The following is a 15,894-nucleotide window of genomic DNA, read 5'->3' as shown; positions in this document are numbered from 1 at the left end:
TCTCAGGGCTGAGGCCCAGCGACACCCGCCCCCTCACTTCTTCTTTGGTTTGATCCACATCACATGGTGGACGTTTGATCACGTTTGACCTGCATGGGGCCGTGCGTATCACGCCTGTATAGGGCCCCCATCTGCCACACATATGTGCTGAATTGATGAGGATTTGATGAGCACTGAGCATTAGTAAAATAGGATTTTTTTCTCTTTCCCCTGCTGCGTCTGCCTCCTGGAGAATGCTGCCCTGGGAAATCGCCCATGTGGCCCATAGCTAGAACCGCCACTGTATGTAGGGGTGTCACAAGAGCTTGCAAGATTAAAACGTGACAAGATTTCTTGAAAAAAAACTGTCTCGTGGGCACTAGGCCTGGGACATTAATAAATTAATTAATTAATCACATAATAAATGAAAATTAACTCAATGATTTTGCCAGACTCAGTAGATTGTCATGTGCATATGTGTCTGTTTTTCTTGTTACCGGCCTCCAAACAGGCAGGAAGAGGATTCACTCTGTGCATTGGTTTCATCACCTTGGCACGTTTGTTCCATAGAACAACGACATGAACGGAGTGAACCCTTTTGTCAGTCATGCAGTCTGTTTGTCTCGGTGGGTGGAGGCGGGACCGATAGCATACACACAGAGTGCAGAAGAGTGTAACATAGTCGAAATTAAATTAGTAGATTGCAATGTAATGTTAAAATCTCCTCTCGTCTCATAGACCCAATCTCACGTATTGTCCTGTCTCATGACACCCCTAGTATATGTATTCATTTATTATTCAGAATATTACAAAGGGAATGAGATTTATATGAAGTTAATTAGTTAATATATCATTCATTTTATTGGTATACATTTCAAAATTAATGTAAAAATTGAATGAATGAATTCTCTGTATTAATTTAATATTAAGAATATCATTACATGTTATTTTATTATTAAATTTATGAATTTATGAAGTGTTCATCTAAGTAAACATTTCTAAAAAGTTACTGAAGTAAAGAAAGTCTTGTAATATAATGCATGTGCCATCCATCCATGTTTTATGCCGCTTATCCTCATTAGGGAGCCTATGCCAGCTGATTTTTGGACTGGTCGCCAGCCAATGGCAGGGCACATATAGACAAACAACCATTCACACTCACATTCATACCTATGGACAATTTAGAGTCGCCAATTAACCTAACATGCATGTTTTTGGAATGTGGGAGGAAACCGGAGTACCCGGAGAAAACCCACACAGACTCATGCAAACTCCACACAGAGATGCCCAACGGAGAATTGAACCTAGGTCTTCCCGATCTCCTCCTGACTGTGTGGCCAACATGCTAACCACTAGGGCGCCGTGCGGCATATACTGTATGCAATTGTATTAATTCTATGTGTAAATCGTGTTTTAAGAAAACTACAGAATAATGTTCTTTAATAATAATTATAAGGTTTCAACAAACATATTGAAAAACTTCCTAAAACTTAAAAAAATTATATTGTAATATAAGATAAATGCTATTCAAGTAATTATAGGTATTCATTTTATTTTAAGAATATTCCAAAAAATGATGTTTATATTAATTATAGCTATTCATTCGGTAGTTTTGAATATCCTGTATATACTGTATCAGCATCCAATATCCATATAAATGGTTAAGCAAAATGGAGAAAAATGGCCTTATACAGATATCAAAAGTACAAATAATAAATAAAAGGATGGATCCTCACGACCCCTTAATAGTGGAATGGTTGAAATGAGTTTTTGTGTGATCCTGCTAGTAAAGTAATACAATGAGAACGTCGTAGTCTTAGGAAACACTGTTATATTACATTAGCTTTGTAAAAGTGACATTTTTCATTGGCTCCATTAAGTTACATAGAGCAGGTGTACCTAATGCCGCGGCCACTAGTTGACTTTGTCTAAGGTGGACTGTTAAAAAAAACAAACTATATTTTTGCTTTCTTCTGTGAACATGGACAGAGTTCCGAAATGGAACCTGATGATAGCGGGGGGTCTTGCACCCAGAAGCAGAAGATTTCCTTTCTTGAGAATAACCTGGACCAACTTACAAAGGTTCACAAACAGGTGAAGAGAATATAACACAATATACACAATATAACACAATATATTTTCTACTTAGCGACATTAGCACTAACACGAGTCACTGTGTTCCCTCCAGCTGGTTCGTGACAATGCAGATCTGCGTTGTGAGCTTCCAAAGCTGGAGAAACGTCTTCGGTCTACTGCTGAGAGAGTTAAGGCCCTGGAGACTGCACTGAGGGATGCCAAGGAGGGTGCCATGATGGACCGCCGCCGCTATCAGCAGGAAGTTGACCGCATCAAAGACGCCATGAGGGCGAAGAACGCCCTGAGGCGCCCTCATGCTGCGCAGATTGGTACTACTTTGTCTACAGTTTCCGTTTGCCCTTCATCCAAATTTTTTTACTGCTGTGAAAGCATCGCTTAGCAGCAAAATGCACATCCGTTGGTAGGCAGGTTAGTTAGTTAGCACTTGCTACTGTCTTCAGTGTTGATGAAAACATGTTTGTTAAACTGGTCGAACACTAAATTGTCTTTTATAGTTACGAAAACATGTACGTTAGGATCATTGAAGATCCAAAATTGTCTTTGATGTGTATGAAAATTAGTTCGATTAGGTAACAGAAGACTTAAAAACGTCTTCATTTGATGAAAACACGTATGTTGGGTTCATATGTTGGGTCCTCAAAGTTGAAGATGACGCACATGCATGGTTATTTGAAGACTTGAGAAAAGAAGTTTACCTTAATGTTGTTAAAAACTCGAAATTGTTTGGTCAACTCTAATTTGACTGTTAATTTACTTCACTGTCTAAGAAAACATATGCAGGTTCATTAAAGACTCGAAATTCCCTTTAGTGTTTCCGAAAACATGTAACACCTTCATCAAAGACTCAGAATTGTTTTTGCTATTCACGAAAATGTTTGTTCATGAAAAACTAAAAATTGTTGACAATGATAACGAAAGTACTCTAGGTTACTCTAGGCTGGAAATTGCCTTCAACTTATACAATTGGTTAAGCGAAGACTTAAAATTGTCTTCAATTTACAAAAACAGGTATAATGTATTGGCTATATTGAAGATGCTAACTTATTTTTAATGTTTGCAAAAGCAACAATAGTACATTCATTGTTCACTTGAATTTTTCTTCACCGATTACAATAAAATGTACTTTTGGTACATTGAAGACTCGTAATTTCTTTTTGTCAAGTCGTTTTACAGAAAACACATGCAGTACTTCATAACAGATTGGAAATTGCTTTTGATGTTTATGAAAACAAAAGGCAAAATTTTGTCTTAAATGTTTACACAACCATGTCCATTGTTTATACTGTATGTACTGTCTGTTGGTGGCTTGGTATTTCGTCCAGGGTTTACAAAGATTCTGTCTCGTTGTCCTCAGCCAAGCCAGTGAGACCGAAGCAGCTTACCGTGTGTTCTCCCAGCAACCCCTTCTACTCATACATCCGGGCTACGGAGCATGCCAACACCTACAGCAACGCCGTTTTCCAGAGCAACATGACACCGCCGCCCAACTCCGCCAGCATCAACTGCAACCCCAACTCTGTTCAGACCAACACGTAAACAACATTTCTCACTTTTTGTTGGGGGTAATGGTTTGGTATGGTTCACTTGGCTTGTGTTGCTTTACAGAGTTTCCACAGCGCTGGGCTACAGAGCAGGAAGATACAGTGGAGACATACTGGAATCCTTCCCACTTAACATTGACAACGGTGATCATGCATCTTCAGTACCATTCATGTGCAGTGGTGTGAAAAGTGTTTGCCCCCTTCCTGATTTCTTTTTTTGCATGTTTGTTACACTTGAATGTTTCAGATCATCAGACAAATTTAAATATTAGTCAATGACACAACTGAACGCAAAATATCATTTTTCAATTTTATTTTTATTATTAAGGCAAAAAAAGGGAGAAAAAAAGAAAACAAAAATCCAAGCGCACATGGCACTGTGTGAAAAAGGGATTGCCCCCACTGTTGCCACCCCCCAGAAAGAAAGCAATTGAAATCTGTCACTCTGGAAAAGGTTATAAAGCCATTTCTAAAGCTTTGGGACTCCAGCGAACCACAATGAGAGCCATTATCCACAAATCACAAAAACATGTAACAGTGGTGAACCTTCCCAGGCCGGCCAAGAGCACTGGGACGACTCATCCGAGAGGTCACAAAAGACCCCACAACAACATCCAAATAACTGCAGGCCTCACTTACCTCAGTTAAGGTTAGTGTTTATGACTCCACCATAAGAAAGACACTAAGAAAAAAGAAAACACTGCTAAACAAAAATAACATTAAGGCTCGTCTCAGTTTTGCCAGAAAACATCTTGATGATACCCAAGACTTTTGGGAAAACACACTGTGGTCTGACGAGACAAAAGTTTAACTTTTCGGATGGTGTGTTTCCCATTACATCTGGCGTAAAGGTAATGCCGCATTTCAGAAAAAGAACATCATACCAACAGTAAAATATGGTGGTGGTAGTGTGATGGTCTGGCGCTGTTTTGCTGCCTCAGGACCTGGAAGACTTGCTGTGATAAATGGAATCATGAATTCTGCTGTCTACCAAAAAATCCAGAAGAAGAATCCAGAATCCAAGCCATCTCTTTGTGACATCAAGTTGAAATGAACTTCTGCAGCAGGACAATGATCCAAAACACACCAGCAAGTCCAACAACAACAACAACGTCTTTATTATGTGTGTATGTGTGGTCTAAATCAGGGGTCACCAACATGGTGTCCTCGGGCACCAGTTTGCCCCTAATACCACATGAGTCGCCCACCAGCCTGTTCTAAAAATAATAACCCCTGGTCTAAATAAACAGAAATGTAAATGAAAACAATAAGTGGATATTCTTATCACTCGCTTTGTAATGCTTAATGCAGAAGTACAATTTGCTACATTTAAGTATGCTCGGAAATCCCAGAAAATTCACTCAAAACGTGAATTCGACGTGGTGTTTTTGAACGCAACTCCTCATTGCTCATAATAACGCAGTTAAAGTCCGATTCAAATATTCTGCTATTAAAGAAACCAGTGTTAGGTAAATAGATTTTCAGACGTGTGCCATCTCTTAACTAGATTTACATTTTCAGTTAAGTTGGCGTTGTTGAAACATACAAATATATATCCATCTTGCGCTGTCATTTATCTTTCTTTCAATAAAATACATAAAAAATTGCATATTTCAGACATAGTGTGACATGGTGATTAATCATGATTATTTAATTTGAAAACCATGATTAATCTGATTAAAATGTTTAATCATTTGACAGCCCCACTAATATTTAAACTTGTTTGATGATCTGAAACATTTAAGTGTGACAAACATGCAAAAAAAAAAAAAGAAATCAGAAAGGGGGCAAACACTTTTCACACCAATGTATATTACTCCATAAATACTAAATCTATGGTACTGCTAAAGCAGGACTTACCATTACTACTACTTATTTTGCTCCCAACAGGAAACAGCATCAGTGACACAAGGGACATCAATGACAACAGGTGTGCAGAAAGATAGATAACAGATAGATGGGCAGATAGAAAGTGTTGAATGTTTTTCATGTGTGTCTACATTATGAACAGGAGTGATGCGCACTGTGGCAGCGAGGTGGACGATTCAAACAGACACTACATGGTTCACCACGAGACAGCTGCTAGTTAATACTAAGGTAATAACATTATTATTATTACTATAAATGCTCTATTATAACAGGGGACATTTATTTAGCTAAAGACGGTCAATTGTTGTGTTTGAAAACTCATTATATATACTCATTACAATATATGTTTTGCTTTGAAGTGCATGAGAAAGTGGAAAGGAAAACTTGGTCATTTATTAACCAGTACACTAGGTCCCCAACTTACGAACACCCGACTAGCGAACACTCGCGGATACGAACACAAGCCGACTGGTCTATATTTTATTTTATTTTGCCTTGTAGTCGCTCAATCAGTATTTATACTGCTACTGTACATGCTTGACCAGTAGAGGGCACTGTGACACTGCTAATGGGACCAACAGAAGAAGAGTTAGAAGCTGGGGAGATACAGTGTAAAGCTAAATGAAAGCTAAATTGTACAACCCGGACAGAGCGTGTGATTAAAGTTTATGAAGAGTTAATAGGCCTGCTTAATTCTACACCACCCACAGAACACTACCTCTTTTAGAAGAGTCTAACGACGACGACTTGTCCTTTTTTTCAATATCTCCTCCTCCTCCCCCACCACAACGATGTATGCTCGACCGCTGCTCTTCAAAGGTAAATAACATTTATCATTACGTATTATTATATCATTTTTATTATTGTTTTTTTCATTAATTATCCTCGTTTAATATTACTACTGCATCCAAACTCATATTTACATACATACGCATATACTGTATATGTATACACGTACATGTAGTACCTATATCATTGGTAATATTACCTTTTCCCCTGCTTAAGAACAATTCAACATAAGAACGGTCGTCTGGAACCAATTGTGTTCGTTAGTTGGGGGCTTAGTGTTACGTTCTGGTTGGTCTGGAGCTGTAGGAAGCTTGCCCCCGGTGTGCAGAGACGAGGCGTTTGGCATGCAAACAAAAAAGTCTTTAATTGTACAGGTGCAGGGATAAACAAAAAGCGACAGAGGAAAAGCTCTGTGACAAAAGGTGCAGATAGCCCAGATAGTAGTGGATAGTTCACGTGACAGCACTAACGAGGAGACGAGAAACATGAGTCGCAATGGCAATGAACCAGCGCCGCACGTACGACGGCGCTGGCCTTTTAACCGCCGCAAATGACAATTGGCCGCAGCTGTCCGGCCACAAAGCATGAAGTGGCTGTCTCCGCCACCACGAAGGAAGTACAGCTCTCCAAAATAAAGACAGGAAGAACTCGCTCCTGTCCTGCGAAACATAACACTTAGTGTATATTGTACAACACAGCAGCAACAGAACTAATGTTGTAATAGAAGTAAGGAGCAAACCTCTGAGTCGGCATTAATAGCACTGATGAGTTTCTTGGAAACAACAGTGTGGCAAGTTTAACACGTGTATGACTTTCACACCAACTGCTGAGTACCAACATTTTAAAGTGAGTGCAGAGGTAGATATGTGTACGGATGTTATTTTAGCCAGCTAAATATGTTATCAAACCATATGTTAACTTCCTAAAGTAACCAAATGTAAATAAAATGTAGTAAATAAAATGTAGTAAATCTCTGTGATAAAAATAGACTATATAACAACTTTTTGACGAATGCTGCTTGAAATGCTACAGCTATCTTGTGGAGTTTTTTTTTCTTTTTTTTTTACTACATCAGGAGGTTGCCCACAGCCATCGCTATTCTTTGCTATAATTTGTGAGAATATTGTTCAAATGTATATAGTATTTTTGTGTGTTTGTCTTCCAGGTGACGACCAAAACACTGTACATGTCCAGGAACCGTCCCCTCCCTTTCACCTGCATGCATGCAGCCCGCCTTTCCTGCTCTGTCCAGAGCATCACCAACGATCAACAAAGATAATGATCAATAGCTTTGTAGTCTTTTAAGTAGGTAAAGCTCCTCCTCATCCTTCTTATTAGCGCCGACCATTTATACTTCCAGGCCTCTCATTTCGAGATGAAATCATTTTTGTAAATATAAAAAAACAATCTAATCAGTGATATGTTTCATTACACGCACCTGAAAGCTAGTGCCGCCACACACACAGCATGCATGTCACTTAGCAGGTTAGCTTCCTGATAGTTGCATGTGTTGCGATTCCAACACAAGAGACTACCCATGCATAGACCATTACATAGGAAAAAACATGGCCATCAGCCACTGGTGTGTCTTGTTTTTGCACCCCCTGTAGTTGCTTACATGTGTTTTTGTAGGGTGTTTCAGGTGTGCAGTAAACGTAAACACATCTGGGTCACCTGAGAGTGAATGTAAAATATAGAATTCATCGGAATTGGCTATTCAAAGATCCGTAGTGTAAATCCAGTCAAAGATGGCTTTCCCTCATCGCCTATCCCAGTGTTGTGTTTTTCGACCTATTCTGTAACTGAAGGGTTCATCGATACGGTCTAACGTTTTATTGGTCACGAGTGCTATGACTATATTTTGTCATTAATGTAACCACTATACATAAGTATAGTAAGTTTTGCAGTTCTACACCTCTACAACCCAACCATAATAATTAGCATACAGTGGATATGAAAGTTGACCTTCTTGGGTAATTCCCAAAAATACATGTTCAATTTAGTTTAAAAAAAAAAAAGTTCTTTTCATTTTGTCATTTTTATTACCGTAATTTGCCTCTTTTAAGTAGCCGTCTATCACTATTGGCAATATACAGTACAGTATGACCATCTTTTCGCACTGAAGTGCTCCAATTCTGACTGATTTTAGGGGCATTTTCAGTGTACAAACCCCCCTTTCTGGTCATCCCACACGTTATTATCAGAACCCATGCTACACTAAAGCTGTTATTTTCCAAACTCATTATATATAACAAGTTGGTTTATAATGATTTTGAGTGCATGAGAAAATGGAAAGGAAGACACTGCTCTCTTTGACCACACGGTCATTTATTTATTATTTGAAGTACATTGCACAACACAGCAACAGAAGGAGCAAACTGCTCAGCCGGCAGTAATAGAAGTGTAACACGTATGACTTTCAACACCAACATTTTAAAGCACATGCAGTCTTAATTTATTTATCCACTTTAATGTTAAATGAATACTTTACCCGAGCATTGCTATATTTTTGAATGCTTTAGCTGCGGCTCTGAAAGGTGTACCTTATCAGAGCTAAACTACAATGAATGATCAGCAACTCAGAGCCATTTCGTTGTGTCCAGATGTTGAGGTCTTTTAATTCAGAGCCATGAAATGTCCAAATACGGAGAGAACTTGTCCGCCAGCTGGCCAGACAGCAGTTTGGTTTGGATTTGTTGTTGTTGTTTGTTTATGCTGTGATTCTTCCAGCGTACACCCTGACCATCCAATCAGGAGAGAGGAACACTGCATGTTGTTGTGTAGATGAACAGGTGTATTTGGACCTTGTTTCTGAATTAAACAACTTAATTAGAACTCAATTAGTTGTGCTCTTTGAAAAGACATTAAAGCGTTACATTTCTATGATTCGTGTTGGAATTTGATCATAAATAGATGAAAAAGGTGCATTCAGGTACAGGTAGAATGTGAAAATGCTTATGTTTTAATGATAACAAAATGATCTGCACCTTTATCTCGATTTGCACCAAAATCTGACCTATTTTGAGTCTTATTTTGTTCATCTCAGGGTCACCAGGAATATTCTTTAAAGGCTTAAATGATATAACTGCCTCTTTTAGCTCTTTCATGAATAACTAAACCTTGCACACCAAATAGACACCTCTTTTATTTTTCCTAATTAAAGTCATAGAACACAACGCCCGAGGAGCACATGTGGCACCTCTAAAACCGAAGTTTACAGTGGAGTTTAGTGGAAAGCCTCTTAATATTTCAGCAGTGACCTGAAAACGAATTACGGACTGGAAACAAACACCAAAAAACACAGAAATTAATATTTATTATAATGTATATTATGTTGTAATATACTGTTTTAATTATGTATTTTGTGTACAAAGAATTAAGAATATTGTTTAACATATTATATTGTTTTTAAATCGCATAATAACAATTAATTTAATTATTCTATTGTTTAATATATTTATAATTATTTATATGTATTTTTGTTAAAAATGCATTGTACAAATAAGAAACTGCACCGCTAATATAAAAATAAGTGATGTAAACTCACAGACCTGGTAGTTCTAATAGTCTGTCCCTTTAAAAAAAAAAAAAAAAAAGATGCCTTGGATTCTCTCAATTGAGTGGCCACTATATAAGGAAATATGGTAGTAATATGGTCAGACCCTGCAGTGTATGTCCCAGCAGACCCTCTATTTGACACCATGTTGTAATATATATGTGAAGGCGAGGAGCGTGTACTGTATTTTATACTGCATACAGTATAGTTATACATATGTCCTCTGTTACTACTTCCACTGTCTGCTTTAAACATATCGCAAGTGATTGTGCTCTTTATTCTTCATTTTGTAAGTAAAAGTGCAATGCAAAAAAAAGGTGTTAGTTTTATTTTACATTTGTGTACGCTCAAACTATGGCACACCCTCTGATAATCATTGTGCAAGACTCCTGTATGTAAATAAATATAAGTGTACTGCATTGTATGTGAGCCATTGTGTTGTAGTTCAATAAACTTGTAGAAAGCATTTGGATGCCGTGTACTGCTCTTTTTTGCAAATGGCTACCTCTAGTGGTGGATATTGATCAAGACAGCATGAAATCCATCCATATTCTATGCCGCTTATCCTCACTAGGGTTGCAGGTATGCCGGAGCCTATCCCAGCTGACTTTGGGCGAGAAGCGGCGTACACCCTGGACTGGTCGCCAACCAATGGCAGGGCACATATAGACAAACAACCATTCACACTCACATTCATACCTATGGACAATTTAGAGTCACATGTTTTTGGAATGTGGGAGGAAGCCCACCCAAACAAAGGGAGAACATGCACACTCCACACTGAGAGGCCAACAGAGATTTGAGCCCAAATCCTCCATTGGCCAACATGCTAACCACTAGGCCATTGTGCAGCCTAGCAGCATTTTAAACGTTATTAGAGCAATTCAATGGCTTCAGACATATAGAAGATATTTCGCCACCTTTTGCAGGAGGTCCTTAAAAACAGCAGAGCGCTCCTGTTGTATAGAGGGTCTTTGACAGGCGTTTTTGCATGAGGGCAGGCCCTTATAAACATCAGGGCGCTTGTCATTAAAAGATCTTAGACCCTCACAAGCTATCCCTGAATCTTAATTCTTCATTTTCCCAACATGTTTTGGACACCTTGAGAATAAAGTACAGCAGAGATTGGATTTTCAGATCCAATGTCACAAGCCTCGACCCCACAAAAGGACAAAAAAAGTCCCATAGCCACACCAAGTCAGAAGCACGCTGACAAAAATGACTCTCAAATGTCTTGAATTCTGTTCCAGTGATGCAGGCCAAGCAGACAAAGGAAATTCCTTTTTAATGAGCGGCTTCATGTGGTTCCCATGAGAAAGGAAGTGGTGATGTAAACAGCATGTGAAGAAGCATCATCATCATAAACCCACTCACTGAGAGCGGATTTGTGACCTGCATGTGTTCTGATACATAGCACTGTATTTGTTCAGAATCTTTTTTTTTTAAACAAATTACAACCTGATGTGATGAGATTTGACAAGGACATCAAGTATCTGCACATGTTAAATATGATTCAAATTATCCAAATGTGCAATGTGGATTTCATTTGGGGGAACCTTTGTTTGATATTACAGTTTAAGTATAAATAAATATACCTTAATATAATCGATTAATAATGTCATAAATTCACTTCCATTTTAATCATTTATTTTACGTCTTACAGGACCGCACGGCGGTCCAGTGGTTAGCATGTTGGCCACATAGTCACAGTCAGGAGATCGGGAAGACCTCGGTTTGATTCTCCCTTGGGCATTTCTGTGTGGAGTTTGCATGTTCTCCCCCGTGCGTGTGTGGGTTTCCTCCCACATACAACATGCTACACCGGATCTGCACCAAAATGTCACCAATTTTACGTTCACCCAAGCCTCACCCTTTAGTAAGCTTTTCTGGGCTCACAAATAACCAAGCTGCCATGCAAATACACCCTAGAGCTAGAAGTAACTATTCATTTTTGATGGTTTGATTACGTAAGTTGCTGTGTACTGTTCAAGCTGTGCGTGCTCGCCACCATGGAGTTTGCCACAGGCAAGTGGGAGCATTAAAAAACTAGACCCGGTTTTTGCAGGACCTGATTTGAGAACAAACTTCTTTTCAAAACAAGATAAGCTAATGATTTTTTTTTTTTTTAACTTCCCCATGGTTTTATCAAGCTTAATCAATCCACAAGGCGACCAGGGAGCACAACGAGTCAGGTAGAGTCACTTTAATTATGGGCCTGCAAGCAAAGCAGCCTCTACTACACTATTCCAAATTTATTCTTTAGTTATTAAAATAATATCTTATTCTACTACCGTTAATGTCAAACCCCTGCATATGTCACATCATTGGAGAGGTCTTGATCATGGGCAGTGCGCTATTAATACTGCGCAACGAAAAAAAAAAAGCTTGTGCTGGGGCAACAGCCATGTCACTGCACAATACATACCCAGAACGCAATCGGTTCAACTGGGTTCTACGCATGTGCAGAACGTGTCTACATCAGGTCGGCCTATTTTTCGCCAGTCACATGTTAGGCAATCTATGCCATCCATCGATCTATTTTACGGCAGCAAGCGTCCCCCCTCCACTCCAAAAAACGTTATTAAGATACTGTAGATAGAAATTTGAGAAATAACAACATAATCAATCTTTTTTTTCTGATATCATATCCATGGTGCAAGTACACAATTAATACAGTAAGTCCTCTTTTTTTGTTTTTCTTTGGTTTGAGCCACATCACGTGGTGGACGTTTGCTCACGTTTGACCAGCATGGGGGCCGCGAGTATCACGCCTGTAGAGGGCGCCCATCTGCCACACATATTTGCTGACTTGATGAGTATTTGATGAGCGCTGAGCATTAGTAAATAGAATTTTTTTCTTTCCCCACCCCGCTTCACCCGCTGCAGAATGCCGCCCTGGGCAATTGCCCACGTGGCGCATAGCTAGAACCGGCACTGCTGCAAGGTGAGGCTAAGCAAAGACAGACATGTCAGAAATGGCAGAATACACAAAAAAGTGCACTCTCCATTTCTCTCTTTGCTGTGTAGTAGTGAGTAGATCAATACAAAATAAGTGTTTCATTCCGAGCCACCTCCTGGCCTGCCAATCATTCAAGTCTGAAATGTCATTGGACTTAAGTCTGTTTTTTGTGATTTAATGTATTGTGTCAAACTGACCTTCTTTGACCGTCCTTGACCCTCCATTGAACCTGCAAAAGCCAGGTGCTCCATATGCTGCAGGTCATTTGAGTACTGGCCACGGTCTGTGGCGAGGTCCTTGTCTGTCGCAGGAAAACTTTGAGGGCCCTGTGGACAGGGGGGATCCAGCGCGTCCCAGTTGACGGTGTGCATCCATCCACACCAAGCTCTTTCCTTAGTTGATGGAGCTCTCTCTTAGGACTTTCCGCTGATGTGGTAGGTCTTCCATACGAGAAGCAGAAGAACGATTACCTGGCACACCGTTGGTTCTCGGTCGGGATTGTCAGCTGTAACAGCCAAAATAGAGTAAAAAACTACCCACCTTCTTCTTCTTCTGTTACACAAATAGCTTGTGTGACTGACACATAAATTAGTGTGTGCACGCACGCATGTGACAAATGTGCATATATGTCTGCTACCACATAATTTTCAGTTACCTGTGTGGCATGCAGTGGATAGCGATAATACACTCCCCTGCCTCTCTTTGCAGGAGAGCGACCACTCCTCCGTGGCGGCCCATATTCACTGAGGCACCATCTGCCCCGAAGCTCATCAGCTTCTCCATCCATGACCCTCCATCGTCCTCTGTCAAACTGCATTGAATGCAGCCTTGGTTGCATCCCGAACACCTTGAAGGACAGTAGAAAAACAACAAGACTTTTGTGGCCTTTAAACAAACAAGATGGCGACTCAATTATGCATTAAGAAAAATATCCAAAAATAACGGTTACTATCTAGCTGCGAGTCACCACCTACCAATGGCATCGGTGTGTTCAAGGGTCTGTTGTCCAACGAGGACAGTGACTGGCTTCCCACCCTCCACCAGCCGCATGTACACAATCTCACACTGTGTGCTTGATATGTCAGTGTGTCCGTCCATGAGAACTGCAAGGTGCTTTGCTGTTCTCTCTTTCAAGAGATCGGCAACTTGTCCCATCCTTTCTGCACACCTGTATGAATGAGAACACTGTTGTATAGAGCTTATAATTTACAGTTTGTAGTTTTATTAGATCCCCATAAGCAGTGTTGAATAAAAAATGCCTATCTCCCTTGGACTGGGAATATTCAAACATACATTGCCTAGCATACTACATTCCGTACACATGTACTACACTACACATACAGTCACATAACATGACAGACATCAAATAACATGTATTTCATTACATTACTGATCATAATGGTACTTATACACATGCCAGAATCACATTGCTTTACACGTTTTCTAAATTTATAAATGCAAGTTATTTATTATTATTATTAAGATATTAGTTATTATTATTATAATTGGAAAATATGACCTGACATGGTTGTTGTAGGTTGGGTTGATATCAACAACGTTCTTCTTGTGCGGTGTGATAAGTGGCCCAAACTTGACAAATGGCTCTTCTTCCTTGGCTACGAAGTAGGCGATGTTCATTTTGACACTGAGCTGTGCCTCCTCTTCTCCACCTCGAAAATCATCACCTGCCTATCGAGGGCTGCAGTCACCGTCGAAGGTTTGTTTTGTCGCATCATGTAATTGTCTCTGGAAATTAACGTATACCTACTTAACAATATAACTGTTAAACAAGAAAATAAATAGAAAATACAATGATAAACTACGGGTTTTGTACAAGACTCAGATGGTTAATTGTATGAGACCATGGCTTGTTTTGTCTGAGGTATAAAATGAAGAAAGCTACATTGTGGAACCCTCCTTGTCGTCTGTTTGAAACCACTCATATACAAATATGACAGAATGGAAGCTCTCTGGTGCGATACTACAGTGTGCATGTCTGATGCCGCTCACAGAGGTCTAAGGAATGCTCAGGTCGTTTTTGTGTATGCTCAGATACTTGAAAAAAATACAGGGAACTTGTGACAGCGTCATCAGCATTTGTCCTGCTCTATATTGCAAAAACGTTATTTCTAATAATGTGATTTTAAAGAATTCTCATACAATGGATTTTCAAGTAATATATATTTTTTTTAATTACTGTTTTTATAAGTACACTTGAATACACTTTAGATGGAAATATCCATCCATCCATTTTCTATACCGCTTCTTCCTCATTAGGGTCGCGGGGGCATGCTGGAGCCTATCCCAGCTGACTTCGGGCGACAGGCGGGGTACACCCTAGACTGGTCGCCAGCCAATCGCAGGGCACATATAGACAAACAACCATTCACACTCACATGTTTTTGGAATGTGGGAGGAAACCGGAGCACCCGGAGAAAACCCACGCGCACACGGGGAGAACATGCAAACTCCACACAGAAATGCCCAAGGGAGAATCGAACCCAGGTCTTCCCGATCTCCAAGCTGTTACTGTGTTGGCCAACGTGCTAACCACTAGACCACCGTGCGGCCTAGATGGAAATAAATATTTGATATTTCTCCTTTTGTTGTGGTTACACCACTTGACATTTTCAGGGAAAATCCATCTTATTATGAAAAAAATGGCTCAAAAGTTATTTGAAATTATATGAAATCAATGGAAATGCAAAATATGCATATTTGCAAACCTCATGCAAGCTTTTAAAACAATTTATTAAATCATTTTTGAATGGCTCATAATGCAAAAACTCTTATTTGTCACTGACCCCTATAACCTCCGCGAAGGACTACAGACATTCCATGACTCAGCTACACTGCATGTGTGCATGTGGTTGGGTGAGTGAATGGCAACAAAAAGTTTTTTCTGTGTACATTTTACAGCTGCATGCTTTTAATAGTACAGCGACAATGAGCCCTGTGTAGCGATCGATGTTGCTACATGTGATAGCTAGCTACAATGTTCTTACACACAGTATATATGTCAAGTTTCATCACTGACCAGATTTTTTGTGTGTGTTCGATTTATAACATTGATGGTGAGAATTGATAAGAAAGAGTCCTAAAAC

At 39.6% G+C, this 15,894-nt stretch overlaps 1 protein-coding gene across 1 annotated transcript in view; it reads left to right on the top strand.

Annotated features, from left to right (window-relative positions):
• Nucleotides 1–10,297, top strand: part of kif5aa (kinesin family member 5A, a) — a 29,533-nt gene extending 19,236 nt beyond the window's left edge. Inside the window, exons 22-28 of the mRNA XM_054786742.1 lie at nt 1,969–2,073; nt 2,168–2,384; nt 3,431–3,608; nt 3,682–3,761; nt 5,508–5,547; nt 5,629–5,714; nt 7,441–10,297. Coding sequence (XP_054642717.1) covers nt 1,969–2,073; nt 2,168–2,384; nt 3,431–3,608; nt 3,682–3,761; nt 5,508–5,547; nt 5,629–5,707 — 699 coding nt within the window. The 3' untranslated portion in view covers nt 5,708–5,714; nt 7,441–10,297. The remainder of the gene's footprint in view (nt 1–1,968; nt 2,074–2,167; nt 2,385–3,430; nt 3,609–3,681; nt 3,762–5,507; nt 5,548–5,628; nt 5,715–7,440) is intronic.
• The last annotated feature ends 5,597 nt before the right edge of the window (nt 10,298–15,894 follow it).

The sequence above is a fragment of the Dunckerocampus dactyliophorus genome, chromosome 1 (genome assembly GCF_027744805.1).
Source record: "Dunckerocampus dactyliophorus isolate RoL2022-P2 chromosome 1, RoL_Ddac_1.1, whole genome shotgun sequence".
NCBI lineage: Eukaryota > Metazoa > Chordata > Actinopteri > Syngnathiformes > Syngnathidae > Dunckerocampus > Dunckerocampus dactyliophorus.
This window is presented reverse-complemented; position numbering and strand designations above follow the sequence as displayed.